Below are 13,419 nucleotides of genomic sequence, written 5' to 3' on the forward strand. Positions count from 1 at the left end.
GATATGACGTCTAAGGCTTGTTCCACATTCGCAGACGAGGTTCCCGGCCTGACAGGCGGCGTGGCTGAGCCGGCCCGTGGTTTCGTGGCTCCTCCCGGGCGGTTTCCACCCCCCCCCGAGCTGAACTCCGCGTTGGGGTCGCTGAACGACACTGCAACGCGGCGGGAGAACTGGATGCTCTGGGCAGTGCCGCCGCCGCCGCCCCCGCCTTCGTCGTCGCCTTCCACGGTCGGGTCAGAGCCTTCCTCGGACACGCATCCCCACCTCGCGGCCCAGCCTCTCTCCGGGGTGCCGCCCCCCTTCGACATCCAGCTTCTTCCCGGGGCGCAGTCCCCTTTCGATGCCCAGTCCCCCGTTGATTCTCAGCCTCAGCTCAACTTCCAGCCGTCGTGGAATTTCCAGGCTTCGACGTCATGGTACTGGAGACAGTCTCCTGAAACATTTCCTCAGCTTCAGAAGACCCACAATCCTCACGGTAGGCAGTTTTTCCTCATAATAGCACCCCTTTACCTGTCACCGTTCCCTCTCCTTCCCTTCCATTTCTCCTTTCACGCACTTTCTGCATTTCTGATTCTGCCCTGAAGTCTTGGAATCTGGTCATTGATGTCCCACAATATGTCCAACTGGAATGTTTTCTCCTCCTGTTCATTCATTTTAGCAGTTATTTATTGAGTTTCAACTATATACTAGATACTGGAAATATAGCAACCAGCAAAACATGGAGAAATCCTTTTCTTTATGGATCTTAACATCGTAGTGTGGACAGACAATAAACAAAATACTTAGGTTGTGTGTTTGAAGGTAATGAATGTAATGTATATATAGAAAGCAGAATGATAGGTAGTGCAGTTTTAAATACAATGGTCAGGGAAGGTTTCATAAGGAAGGTGACATTTGAGCAAACACTTCAGGGAGTTGAGGGATCAGAGTTATGGATGTATCGGGGGAAAGGGATATAGGTAGAGGGAACTGCACATGCAAAGGCCTTGACGCAGGAGCTGTGGAACAGAATGGAGTCCATCGTGGCTAGAGAGGACTGGGCCTGGAGTAGAGTAGTAGAAGATGTGACTTGTCGATCATTAATGGAACTGTGACCTTGACTTTTACAATGCGTAGCCATTGACCGGTGTTGTTCAGAAGTTTTAAAAGATTAATCTGGCTGCTGTGATGGGAATTGAAAGGGTGGTCAGTTTGGAGGCCATTGCAGTTATCCTAAGGAAAGATTTGGGGGACTTGGGTTAGGTTGGAGCTGGATGATGGGAGGTAGATGGATTCTAGATATATTTTGAAGATAAGACCAGCATGCTTGCTGAAGAATTGGATGTGGGATGTGAGATGAGGAGACGAAGATGACTTAAGGTTTTTGACAAACTGCTGGAACTGAGATGGGGAAGACTGGATGAAACATTTAGAAGGGAAGAACAAGAGTTGGGTTTGGATATGTACATGTCAAGTAGAGATAATTGAATGGCTGTCAGCTATGAGACTGTACTCTGAGGACAAATGCATGGCTGGAGCTATTAACTTGGGCATCATGAGCATATAGATGATGAGCTTGTTCACATAAAACCATTCTCCAGCACTGCACAAAATTCAGTTTCGGTTAAATTGAATCCAAATACTCAGTGAATGCTGTGCAATCCAACTACCTAGTGAATGCTGGTTGTCAGTGGAAATACAAGTGTGACTAAGACTGTCCTAAGTCGGGCAAGATAGGTTCATATGTATATGTATATGTGTGTGTATGTAAATTATAATACTAGTATGGCTGGTGATAAAGGTGTATAAAAGTGATTCAGAATGCAGAAGAAACTGGGAACAGCTTTTGGATGAAGTGTCTTGTGAAGGTGTAGGATTTGGGGAAAAGTGCTTTCTAGGTAGAGGCAACGAGATGTCAGTACAGGGGTTTAGGAATGGAGGGTACAGAGGAAGCGTAGGGTGAAAAAAATGAACTGGAATCTCATCAAAGCACTCTAGGAGCCATTTGCTGATTTTTGAGCAGGGTATATTTTTGGTGTTATTGTGTGGGATCATTTGGAGAGGAGAGGGCTTAGGAACCGGAAGACAGTCTAGGAGTACATCGCAGTAATCTACGTGAAAGATCAGGGTTTCTGAGTTGGGTAATGGCAGTAAGAATGGAAAGGGGCAATAGAATTTGAAGGAAGATGTACTTAACAAGGTTTTGTTTTCCTTGTGTTAGAGTGTTGCTGGCAGGGCTATATCAGAGATTTTACTGTTTAAATTTATAATATTGAAAATAACTGCAAGGAATTTTCATTAGGTTATTGTCCATTCCTGTGCCCAGACACCTAAAACATCTATGGACCTGTAATCTTAGCAGTATTTAGTCATTGAAAATACTTATTGGTAGACTAGTCTTAATCTTTATTATGATTTATTTGACTTTCAACTACTATTCTTAGAATGGCTAATTTAGCAGCGTTTTTACTCAAGTAACATGCTATAGCAAATAAAATTTAAATAATTGTCTATTTGCAAATACTGATCTCTTTTTTGTTTTTTAGCTAAATGTTCTTATTATCCAAGAAAATATGATGCAGACTTCACTGATTTCAACTACCCTCCCAATAGAAAACAGAAAAAAAAGGTGTTTGGGGGATGTCCTTGAACGTCCCTATGTCACTTTTTCATATCTTGCATTTCTGTCGTAACTGTCTCAGTGTTTTGTGTCCCTTATTGACTCTGTATCTTTGAGAATCTTATCTAGAAGGAAAAGCTTCAAACAAAATCTTTTGGAGAAGTAAATGGAAAAATTGTACAAAAAGGACTAACAGAATTGTATTCGTTTCAATATAGAATCAAGAGTAAAAATAACTGAAAATTATTTTAGTACAAATTTTATTAAACCTGATGTAGTATGAAATAATATTACTAGCAGAAGAGGGGGAATTTAGGAAGTATTTAGAAGTGCAAATGTTTTTCTTTTACAAATTGAAAACATGGTATTAAGAACAAATTATGACACAAACTTTTTGTTTTTCAAATTTTTTTTTCTTTTTAACAAAGAGGATCTTTTAGGAATCCATATTTCTGTGCTAGAAAAACAATTCCTTAAGTTTCTTTTTCTTGTATTAAATTTAAAGTTAATGTTTTAAATTTAAAATGGTTTGTATATAATCATCATCTCTGTATAATGTCTGAAATGATTGAGAGTGGCAGGATTTTTTGTGTGTCATTTTTGTTATCTTATTTGTTGTTTACCTTAATTCATTGTAAAGCTTCAGTGTTTTTCAGTGGTAGATATTTCTCATTTTTAATGAGGAAAAGGAAAATCAATTCTTGGTTATATTTTAGAAACCAAATCTTAAAATAGGCTTCCTTTATTCGGATAGGGCTTGCAAATCTGGTTTTTAAATTTTAAGGTGAATAAATAATGCCATTTGTTTAGAATATGTTGAGCACTGTCTACAACATGAAATAATAGCCTTCATTTTGGCATAAAAACCATATAATTAACATTAACAAAATGTTCTGCGAGTGCAATGTATTTGTCTGCATAATCCTGACAGTCAACAGTTATACACCATTTCCTATATAGGCTGTCTTTGTAATAAACATTTTTGTTTTATGTTCAAGCATAAAATAACTAACTTTACCTAAGTGATCCATTTTTCCCCTTTCTTTTTTTTTTAAAAAATTATAGTTATTTTTCCTAAGAGTCAAAGTGCAGTTTACCCTGACTATTTATTTTTAGAGCATTTTGACATATACTGTTCTAAGTCTTCATTAGATGACTCACATTTAAAATTTTTCATGTCTGTTTTTTCCCTAATAGATTTGCTAAAAAGGAAAGAAAAAGAAACATTAGAAATATGTTCAGAAATTTTTCCCACATATGAGGATGAAAAGTCAAAATATTTTTTAAAAGAAAGAATTATATTTTTGTTATTGATTAAAGATTTTCACTAAAAGCCTAATGCCTCTTCATTTTTGTTTGCAGAAAAGAAAGGAACCAGTTTTTCACTATTTTTGTGATACCTGTGATCGTGGCTTTAAAAATCAAGAAAAGTATGATAAACACGTCTGAACATACAAAAGTAGGTATTCTTTTTTGTTTGTTTGTGCTGAAATTCATTTAGTAGAATTGCTGTCTAGTTGTGCGTTTGGTAGAAATTCTGAGGCTTATTTCTTTAAAAGTTTATGGTTTTCATAGAAATGTTTGATGGCTTGACAAATTTGGTCAGTGACCCTGGGATTTGCAATTTGAGGATGGGGAGTTCTCTGCTTCAGGAAGAAGTGAAACGTCAGTAAAGAGCAAGGGCGGTCTGGCAGCTGCTTTTGCATGTGTGTGCCTCCACTTTGTAACAGGGCTGGGCCCCCCCCTCCAGTTGCCCTGGCGCCTCTGTGAGTTCTTTTCCCTTTAAGGCTGCTCTTGACCATTTAACCAGATATCAGTGTATATTTTTCCTTGGCCTGTCACCCTCTAAGTATGGTCCTAATCTTATTAAGCACTTTTTTAAAAAAATTTGAAACAGAATGTTTGATAAGTAAAAAAATTTAAAAGCCTTGGTGTGGAGAGGTTTTCTTTCAGCTTACAGAAATGCCTTTTGACTTTAGGAATGAAGGACATTTTACAAAATTGTGGTGTCATGCTTTCAGTCAAATAGAGAAATAAATGATATGTATTACTGTACTATATACTTTGAGAAAGTCATTCCTTTTTAAATGCAACTCCATTTTGGAGTGATGTTTGCTTTGGTATTTACATAAACATGCAGTGATGATACCACACAGATGGAGTAACTTTGTAAATATGTCCAAAATACATCTGTGCTTGAAGTAGGAGGGTAAATTTAATGTGTGAGCAATTTTGAATAGTCTTTTTTTAAAAAAAAAAAACTCTTTTAGTGTCCTGAAGCAGATTGTCCAATTTCACTGGAGAAATGTAAGTTCTTGTTTTTGTGTCTTTCTTTACCCTATGTCTTTTTGATACATGTTCTTTTTATTCCATTCATGTATTAATTTCTCAGCTCTTCATGTACATAGCCTAATAATAAGTAACATTTGTGGAGTCCTTTTCACTTTTTAAGGGACTTTCACGTCTCTTATTTAGCTTCATCTTCACAAACAGCTATGTGGAATATATAAACACTGATTCCATTTAACAGATTAAAAATACATTTGCCTAAGGTCTCAGAATTGATTCTTCAGTTTGACTTTCTTGACACCAAACCATGTGCTTATTTTACAACACCATGCTGTGGCAAATAGTTATGTGTACTCACTGTTTCTTTGGCTGCCTCAGTTTTGGTTGATAGGTCATTCATTTGGGTATTTACTATCAGTTGAGAAAATGAGTAATATATCTACTTTGTAACCAAAATTATTTTACTCCTTTTTTTTCCATCAAGTAGCCCTAATCTACATGAGAAAATTGTTCTTTAAAGGGAAAGTCATACAGTGTGATTGGGAAAGCCACATGGACCACAATCCCCTTTGTCCAGTGTATGGATGAATGAGTAGAAAAACGGGGACAAAAAAAAAAAAAGGCACCCAGTGATCTTTTTTACTTTAATTGTTCTTTTTCACTTTAATTTTTATTCTTATTACTTTTGTGTGTGCGATAATGAAAATGTCAAAAATTAATTTTGGTGATGAACGCCCAACTATATAGTGGTACTGTGAACAACTGAATGTACGCTTTGTATGACTGCTTGGTATGTGACTATATCTCAATAAATTGAATTATTTTAAAAAAAAATTAATGAAAAATAGGATGGGATGGGGAGTTGGTTTGGGTGTTCTTTTTTACTTTTATTTTTTATTCTTATTCTGATTCTTTCTGATGTAAGGAAAATGTTCAAAAATAGATTGGGGTGATGAATGCATGAGTATATGATAATAGTGTGAACAGTTGATTGTACACCATGGATGATTGTATGGTATGTGAATATATTTCAATAAAACTGAATTTAATTTAAAAAAAAAAGGGAAAGTCATAGTAAGAATCGATAAAATTCCTAACTTTGTTTTAAAATTGTCTCTGTTACTGAATGTCCTATTAGGTACAAAGTCTCCGTTATCTCCCATAATACTTGAGATTTAGTCACAAGCCTAGTTTATGCATCCTGATGTTCAGCAGGCTTTTTCCCCTAGACGTATGCTCCTGGTATGAAGAAGATGAAGGTTGATGCTCCAGAGGAGATTGCAGGGTGGAGGGAAGAAAGAAGAAAGTGAGTAAAGTTAAGGACTAGTGAAATAACTTTCTTTTACTGTTGTAAGTCTCAGTGTTTCAAAATAATGTAGGTTTTTTTTTTTAATATTAAACTTTTATTTTGAAATACTTTCAAACTTATGGGACAGTTTCAAAAATAGCACCACCACCCCCATAGAAAACTCCAGCAGGCCCCTCTGCCCCCAGATACCCAGACCCACCTCTTCTAACATTTTGTGTATTTTTGTTGTATCATCCTATCCATCAATCCATCTAGTTATCCATCCATCTTTCTGTCTGTCTGCCTGTTTATCAATCCATTTCCTGCACTTGTGTGTAAGTTGTATACATCATTCTCCGTGAATACTTAGTACTGCCACGTACATTTGTGAAGAACGAGCGTGTTCACCTATGTGTCTTCCTCAAGTGCAGTTACCAAGTTCAAGAAATTTACATTGGTGTTAGGTTTACAGTCTCTATTCCAATTTTTTCGTATGCCCCAGTAGTGTCCCTTTGAGCCTGTTCTAGTTTGCTAATGCTGCTGGAATGCAAAACACCAGAGATGGGTTGGCTTTTATAAAAGGGGTTTATTTGGTTACACAGTTACAGTCTTAACGCCATGAAGTGTCCTAGGTAACACATCAGCGATCGGTACCTTCGCTGAGGATGGCCAGTGGTATCCAGAAAACCTCTGTTAGCTGGGAAGGCACGTGGCTGGCGTCTGCTCCAAAGTTCTGATTTCAAAATGGCTTTCTCCCAGGACGTTCCTCTCTAGGCTGCAGTTCCTCAAAAATGTCACTCTTAGTTGCACTTGGGGTATTTGTCCTCTCTTAGCTTCTCCAGAGCAAGAGTCTACATTCAACGGCCATCTTCAAACTGTCTCTCATCTGCAGCTCCTGTGCTTTCTTCAAAATGTCCCTCTTGACTGTAGCTTCTCTTCAAAATGTCACTCAGCTGCACTCAGCTCCTTCTGTTTGTCAGCTCATTTATATGGCTCCAGTGATCAAAGCCCACCCTGAATGGGTGGGGCCATGTTTCTATGGAAATTATCTCATCAGAGTTATCACCTACAGTTGGGTGGGGCACATTTCCACGCAAACAACCTAATCCAAATGTTCCAACTTAATCCCCACTAATATGTCTGCCCCACAAGATTGCATCAAAGAATGTGGCTTTTTCTGGGGGGCAAAATACATTCAAACCAGGACAGAGCCTTTTCTCCTCCCATATTAGACCTCATCCAGATCATGTATGCATTTAGTTGTCATTGTCTCTTTAGTTGCACTTTCTTTTTCATTGTTATTGTGGGAACATAATACACAACCTAAATTTTCCTGTCTCATCCACTCCGAGCATACCATTCAGTGGAATTAATCATATTCACAATGTTGCAGTACCCTCACCACTTTTCATTACTAAAACTTTCCCATCTCCCTAAACAGAAATCCTACACCTGTTTTGCATTAACTCACTAGTCCCCTTGGCCCCTTCCACTGGCAACCTGGACTCTATTTCTCTCTGACCTTGCATGTTCTCTAATATTTTCTTTGTAGTTACCATAGAGCTTAAATTTAACATCCTAAATCTATAATAATCTCATTTACTTTGATGCCAGCTTAACTTCAGTAGTATACACAAACTATGTTCCTATAATAGTTTATACACATAATGTTCCTATACCTTTCCATTCCCCAACTTTTATGAATTTCTTGTCACAAATTATATGTTCACATATTATGATTTCAAAACCACTGATTTCTCATTACATTTTATGCTTTTGCCTTTTAGATCCTGTAGAAAGTAGAAAGTAGAGTTACAAATGAAAAATACTATAGTACTGGCATTTATATTTTAAATGTCATTATAATTTATATTGTAAATGTGGTCACCCTTATTGAAGATCTTCATTTCTTCATTTGTCTTTGATATATTGTCTATTGTCCTTTCCTTTCAATCTGTAGAACTCTCTTTAGCATCTTGCCTAGGGCCAGCCTAGTGCTGATGGACTCCCTCAGCTTTGTTAATCTGGGAATGTGTTATTTTCTCCCTCATTTTTGAAAGACGGTTTTTGTGGATATGGAGTTCTTGGTTGGAAATTTTTTGTTTTCAGCACTTTAAATTTATCCTCCTGCTGCCTTCTTGCCTTTGTGGTTTCCAATGAGAAATCGGAACTGAATCTCATTGAGGCTCCCTTGTTCATGACATGTTGCCCCTCTCTTTGGCTTTCCAAATTCTCTCTTTTTGTCAATCGACAGTTGGATGGATTTATGGCAAGGTGTGGATTTATTTGGATTTATCCTGTTTGGAGTTTGTCAGGTGTCTTGGATGTGGATATTCATGTCTTTTGTTAAATGTGGGAAGTTTTCAGTTATTAATTCTTCCACTATTTTCTCAACCCCTTTCTGTCTTCTCCTTCTGAGATTCCCACAATGCATTTGTTGATGTGCTTCATGGCGTCCCACAGGTTGCTGAGGCTTTGTTCACCTTTCTTTAGTCTTTCTTCCTCTCCTTCTTAGACTGGATGATATCAATTGCCTTATCTTCAGGTTCACTGATTCTTTTTTCTGCCAGCTCCAATCTGTTATTGAATCCTTCTAGGGAATTTTTAATTTCTTATTGTGGGCTTCAGTGCTTTTGGTTCCTTTTCCTAATTTCCATCTCTCTATGATATTTCTTTGTGTTCATCCATCATTTTCCTGATTTCCTGTAGTTTTTTTGTCCATGTTTTTCTTCAGCACTTTGACCATCATTAAGTCTTTTTCTGGTTTGTCCCAAGTCTGATCCTCAATGATGGTTTCTTTCTTCTTTTTTTTTTTTTTTAAAAGCGGTTTTATTGAGGTATGTTCACATACCATTTAATCCATCCACAAAGTGTACAATCAATGGCTTTTAGTATCGTCACAGAGTTGGGCATTCATCCCCACAGTAATTGTTAGGATGTTTTCATTACTCCAAAAAGAAAAACTCCATACTCCTTAGCAATCACTCCTCAATCCCTCTATCTTTCCCCATCCCTACATAACTACTCTTCTATTTCTGTCTCTATAGATTTATTTATGTTTACATTTTATATAAATGGATTCATACAATATGTAGTACGTTGCGTCTGGTTTCTTTCACTTAGCATAATGTTTTTTTAAATTATTTTTTAATTAGAGAAGTTGTAGGTTTACAAAAAAGTCATGTAAAAAATACCATGTTCCCATATACTCCCTCTTGTTGACACTTTGCATTAGTGTGGTACCTTTGTTACAACTGGTGATTAAAATGGTACTATTAACTATAGTCCATAGTTTACATTAGGTGTATTTGTTCCTCTGTACCACCCTATTATTGTATTAGTGTCGTACATTTGTTATAATTCATGAAAGAACCTTCTTATGCTTGTACTAGTAACCCCCATCCGTCGTCCCCAGCAGGGTTCACTGTGTTACACAGTCCCATGTTTTATCTTCCAACTTTCATTCTAGTAACATACATGACCTAAAACTTTCCCTTTCATCCACATTCACAAACATAATTCAGTGCTGCTAATTGCAGTTACTGTAATGTGCTACCATCACCACCATCCATTTCCAGACACTTACAAGCAAATAGAAATTCTGTACAAATTAAGCCTCAGCTCCCCATTCTCTGCCCAATCTATATCCTGGTAACCTATATTCTAGATTCTAATTCTATGAGTTTGCTTGTTACAATTAGTTCATATCAGTGAGATCATACAGTATTTGTCCTTTTGTACCTGGTTTATTTCACTCAGCATAATGTCCTCAAGGTTCATCGATGTTGTCACATGCATCAGGACTTCATTTCTTTTTAGAGCTGAATAATATTCAAATGTATATATACCAAATTTTGTGTATCTGTTCGTTGGTTGATGAACACTTGAGTTGTTGCATCTTTTGGCAATTATGAATAATGCTGTGATGAATGTTGGTGTGAAAATGTCTGTTGATGTCCCTGCTTTCAGTTCTTCTGAGTAGATACCTAGTATCCAGATTGCTGGATCATATGGCAAATCTATACTTGGCTTCCTGAGGAATTGCCAAACTGTCTTCCACAGTGGCTGTACATTTTACATTCCCACCAACAGTGTAAGGGTACCCATTTCTCCACATCCTCTCCAACACTCGTAGTTTTCTGTTTTTTTTTGATAGTGACTATTCTAGTAGGTGTGAAATCTCATGGTTTTCATTTGCATTTCCCTGATAGCTCACGATGTTGAGTATCTTTTTATGTGCCTTTTAGTCATCTGTATTTCCTCTTTGGGAAAATGTCTGTTTAAGTCTTTTGCCCATTTTTAAATTGGGATGTTTGTCTTTTTATTGTTGAGTTGTAGGATTTCTTTATATATTGTGGATATTAAACTCTTACACATATGTGGTTGCCAAATATTTTCTCATTTTGAGTAGGCTGTCTTTTCACCTTTTGACAGAAGTATTCGATTTTAAGGAGGTCCCGTTTATCTGTTTTTTCTTTTGTTGCTTATGCTTTGGGTGTAGAGTTTAAGAAACCACCACCTCCACAAAATCTTGGAGATGCTTCTCTACATTTTCTTCTAGGAATTTTATGGCCTTGACTCTTCTATTTAGGTCTTTGGTCTATTCTGAGTTAATTTTTGTATAAGATATGAGATAGAGTCGTCTTTGATTCTTTTGTATATGACTATCCCGTTCTCCCAGCACCATTTGTTGAAGAGACTGTTTTGTCCCATTTGAGTGGATGTGGCAGCCTTGTCAAAAATCATGTGACCATAGATGTGGGGGTCTGTTTTGGACTCTCAATTCAATTCCATTGATCAATATATCTGTCCTTTTTCCGGTACTGTGCTGTTTTGACCTCTCTAGCTTTGTATATGCTTTAAAAAGTGTGAGTCCTCCAACTTTGTTGTTGTTTTTCAAGATGTTTTTGGCTATTTGGGGCCCCTTTCCTTTCCAAGTAAATTTGATAATTGGCTTTTGCATTTCTGTGAAGTAGGCTATTGGCATTTTGATTGGTATTGTGTTGAATCTGGAAATCAATTTGGGTAGTATTGACATCATAACAACACTTAGTCTTCCAATCCATGAGTGTGGAATTGCCTTCCATTTATTTAGGTCTTGTTTGATTTCTTTTAGCAATGTTTTGTAGTTTTCTGTGTATAGATCCTTTACATCCTTGGTTAAATTTATTCCTAGATATTTGATTCTTTTATTTGCTGTTGTAAATGGAATTTTTTCTTGACTTCCTCCTCACCTTGCTAAATACTAATGTATTTAGTGTTTCTACTAATTTTTTTTTTTGCATGTTGAACTTGTATCCTGCAATTTTGCTGAACTCATTTATTAGCTCTAGTAGCTTTGATGTAGATTTTTTGGGACTTCCGAGATACAGGCTCATATCATCTGCAAATAGTGAAATTTTTACTTCTTCCTTTCTGATTTGGATACCTTTTATTTATTTATTAATATATTTTTTTACCTTACTGCTGTAATTAGAACTTCTGGCACAGTGTTGAATAACAGCAGTGACAGTGGACATCCTTGTCTTGTTCCTGATCCTAGAGGGAAAGTTTTCAGTCTTTCACCATTGAATATGATGTTAGCTGTGGGTTTTTCATATATGCGCTTTATCACGTTGAGGAAGTTGCCTTCTATTCTATTCTGGCTGGGTGCACTGGTGCTTGAGTCAGTTAGGATTGGGCTCCAGGATATGTAACAGCCGCCTCACTACCATGGATGAAAACAAACAGGTCTGGTTTTCCCATGTAAAAAAAAGTCCAGAGTTGCTGTTGCTGCTGGACAGTGCCTTAGGGCATAAGCTCTCTCACATTGCTCTGTAGTAGGTTTTTTTAATCCTCTCACCTTCCAGATGACTCCTGCATAACAAGTGTTTAGCCCACATCCTAGGTAGGAGGAGAGGAAAAGGCCAAAGGTACAGGTAGCTGAATTTGTCCCTTTGCGTTGGAAAAGCAATAGCTTTATTTTTAGCCCCCAATTGGGAGACTTTGATGTAGCTCTGCTTGGCCAGAAGGGGATCACGTGGCCACCTTTAACTACAGAGGAGTCTGCAGAGCCTCATCAAACAAAGCTTTTAAGGAAGAATGAGAGAAAGGGTGGATAGCAGTGTGTGTCTCAGTACTTTGTGGCAATCTTGGAAGCTTGTCAAATTTCAAAACTATTAGTGCTATTGGGAAGCGGCTCTATTGTTTTGAATAAAAAGTTGACTTCAGTTTGTTTGACTCTTTTCATGTAGATAGGTGGCCCTGAAGGCATAGACTCTAGTTGTGGTTTCTAGAATACAAACTAAAGGTATGGCTGTGATAGTGGATGGAAACACCTTGGGAAAGGAATGAGCAGAATCTATGGAGTGAATAAATGAGGGTTCAGATTTGTGGTATTTAAAAGTGCTTAAAAGTAATAAGGAACTTAAGTGAGGATGACAGTTTTGGATGAGGTTTATTTGTACCTGTGGTGTTTCCTTGTTAATAAGTGTTCTGAGATTATTTTTTGGCACTTGCTGAATTCATCTGCATTTCTTCCATATCTTATTTCTCTAGCTGTTCTACTTTACATATGCCTAAGTGTTCATACATTATTTCTATAGTTATACTTCATTAATAAAAAATATGGGGATCATTATTCTTCTTTTAGTACATCTGATAGATTTCTCAAAAATAAACTAATATTCTCCCTAACAGCAATGTTCTTAAAACCTATTATGAAAATATATTTACTTTCTAAATTTGTCATTCTCAATTTTTTAAAAAATGTCATTTCAACTCCTAAAACAGAACGAATTCCACATTGATATGGCAGAATAGTTCTTATTTCTTATTTTTGCTTTCTTTCTAGTGAGAGCTACATTCTTTCTGAGAAAGCCACCGTATTCTTTCACGTGCAGGAAAGATAAAAGATACGTAATTGCTGTGTTAGAAGAATGTATAAAGAGTTTCATAGAGTAAGTATTTTAGAGCTGGACGAAACTCCAAAGGTTTTCTTGGGGTGTTGCTCCTGTACCTTTAAAGAGAGCACATCATTGTCTTTATTCCTTCATTTTTATTTTTCTCAGATGAGCCAAACTCAGAGGTGATCACTGTGCTTGGATTAAAAACTTTAAGGCTTGTCACTAATAACCTGTAAGTGTATTGTCAGGTGCTCTTTTCATTCCTAGCCAGTAACTTTTCTTCCCTGAATTGATTTCTTTTCTTTTTTTTTTTTTTTTTAATCTTCATTAAAAAAGTGATTCTTAATTCCTGCTTAATG

At 36.9% G+C, this 13,419-nt stretch overlaps 1 protein-coding gene across 1 annotated transcript; it reads left to right on the forward strand.

The window, feature by feature from the left end:
• The first annotated feature begins 3 nt into the window (after positions 1–3).
• Positions 4–13,114, forward strand: LOC119506924 (nuclear fragile X mental retardation-interacting protein 1-like). Its single transcript, XM_037799931.1, has 4 exons — positions 4–475; positions 3,962–4,058; positions 6,118–6,194; positions 13,009–13,114. Exons 1-2 carry the CDS (start codon positions 4–6, stop codon positions 3,994–3,996), a joined length of 507 nt encoding a protein of 168 aa, XP_037655859.1. The 3' UTR covers positions 3,997–4,058; positions 6,118–6,194; positions 13,009–13,114.
• The last annotated feature ends 305 nt before the right edge of the window (positions 13,115–13,419 follow it).

Source organism: Choloepus didactylus, chromosome 12 (assembly GCF_015220235.1).
Source record: "Choloepus didactylus isolate mChoDid1 chromosome 12, mChoDid1.pri, whole genome shotgun sequence".
Taxonomy (NCBI): Eukaryota; Metazoa; Chordata; class Mammalia; order Pilosa; family Megalonychidae; genus Choloepus; species Choloepus didactylus.

Bases quoted from the DNA above. Each gene is read 5' to 3' on its own strand.
- LOC119506924 (XM_037799931.1), top strand. From the start codon at position 4: ATGACGTCTAAGGCTTGTTCCACATTCGCAGACGAGGTTCCCGGCCTG. The intron at 476-3,961 runs GTAGGCAGTTTT...TTTTGTTTGCAG, and splicing joins GAAGACCCACAATCCTCACG to AAAAGAAAGGAACCAGTTTT.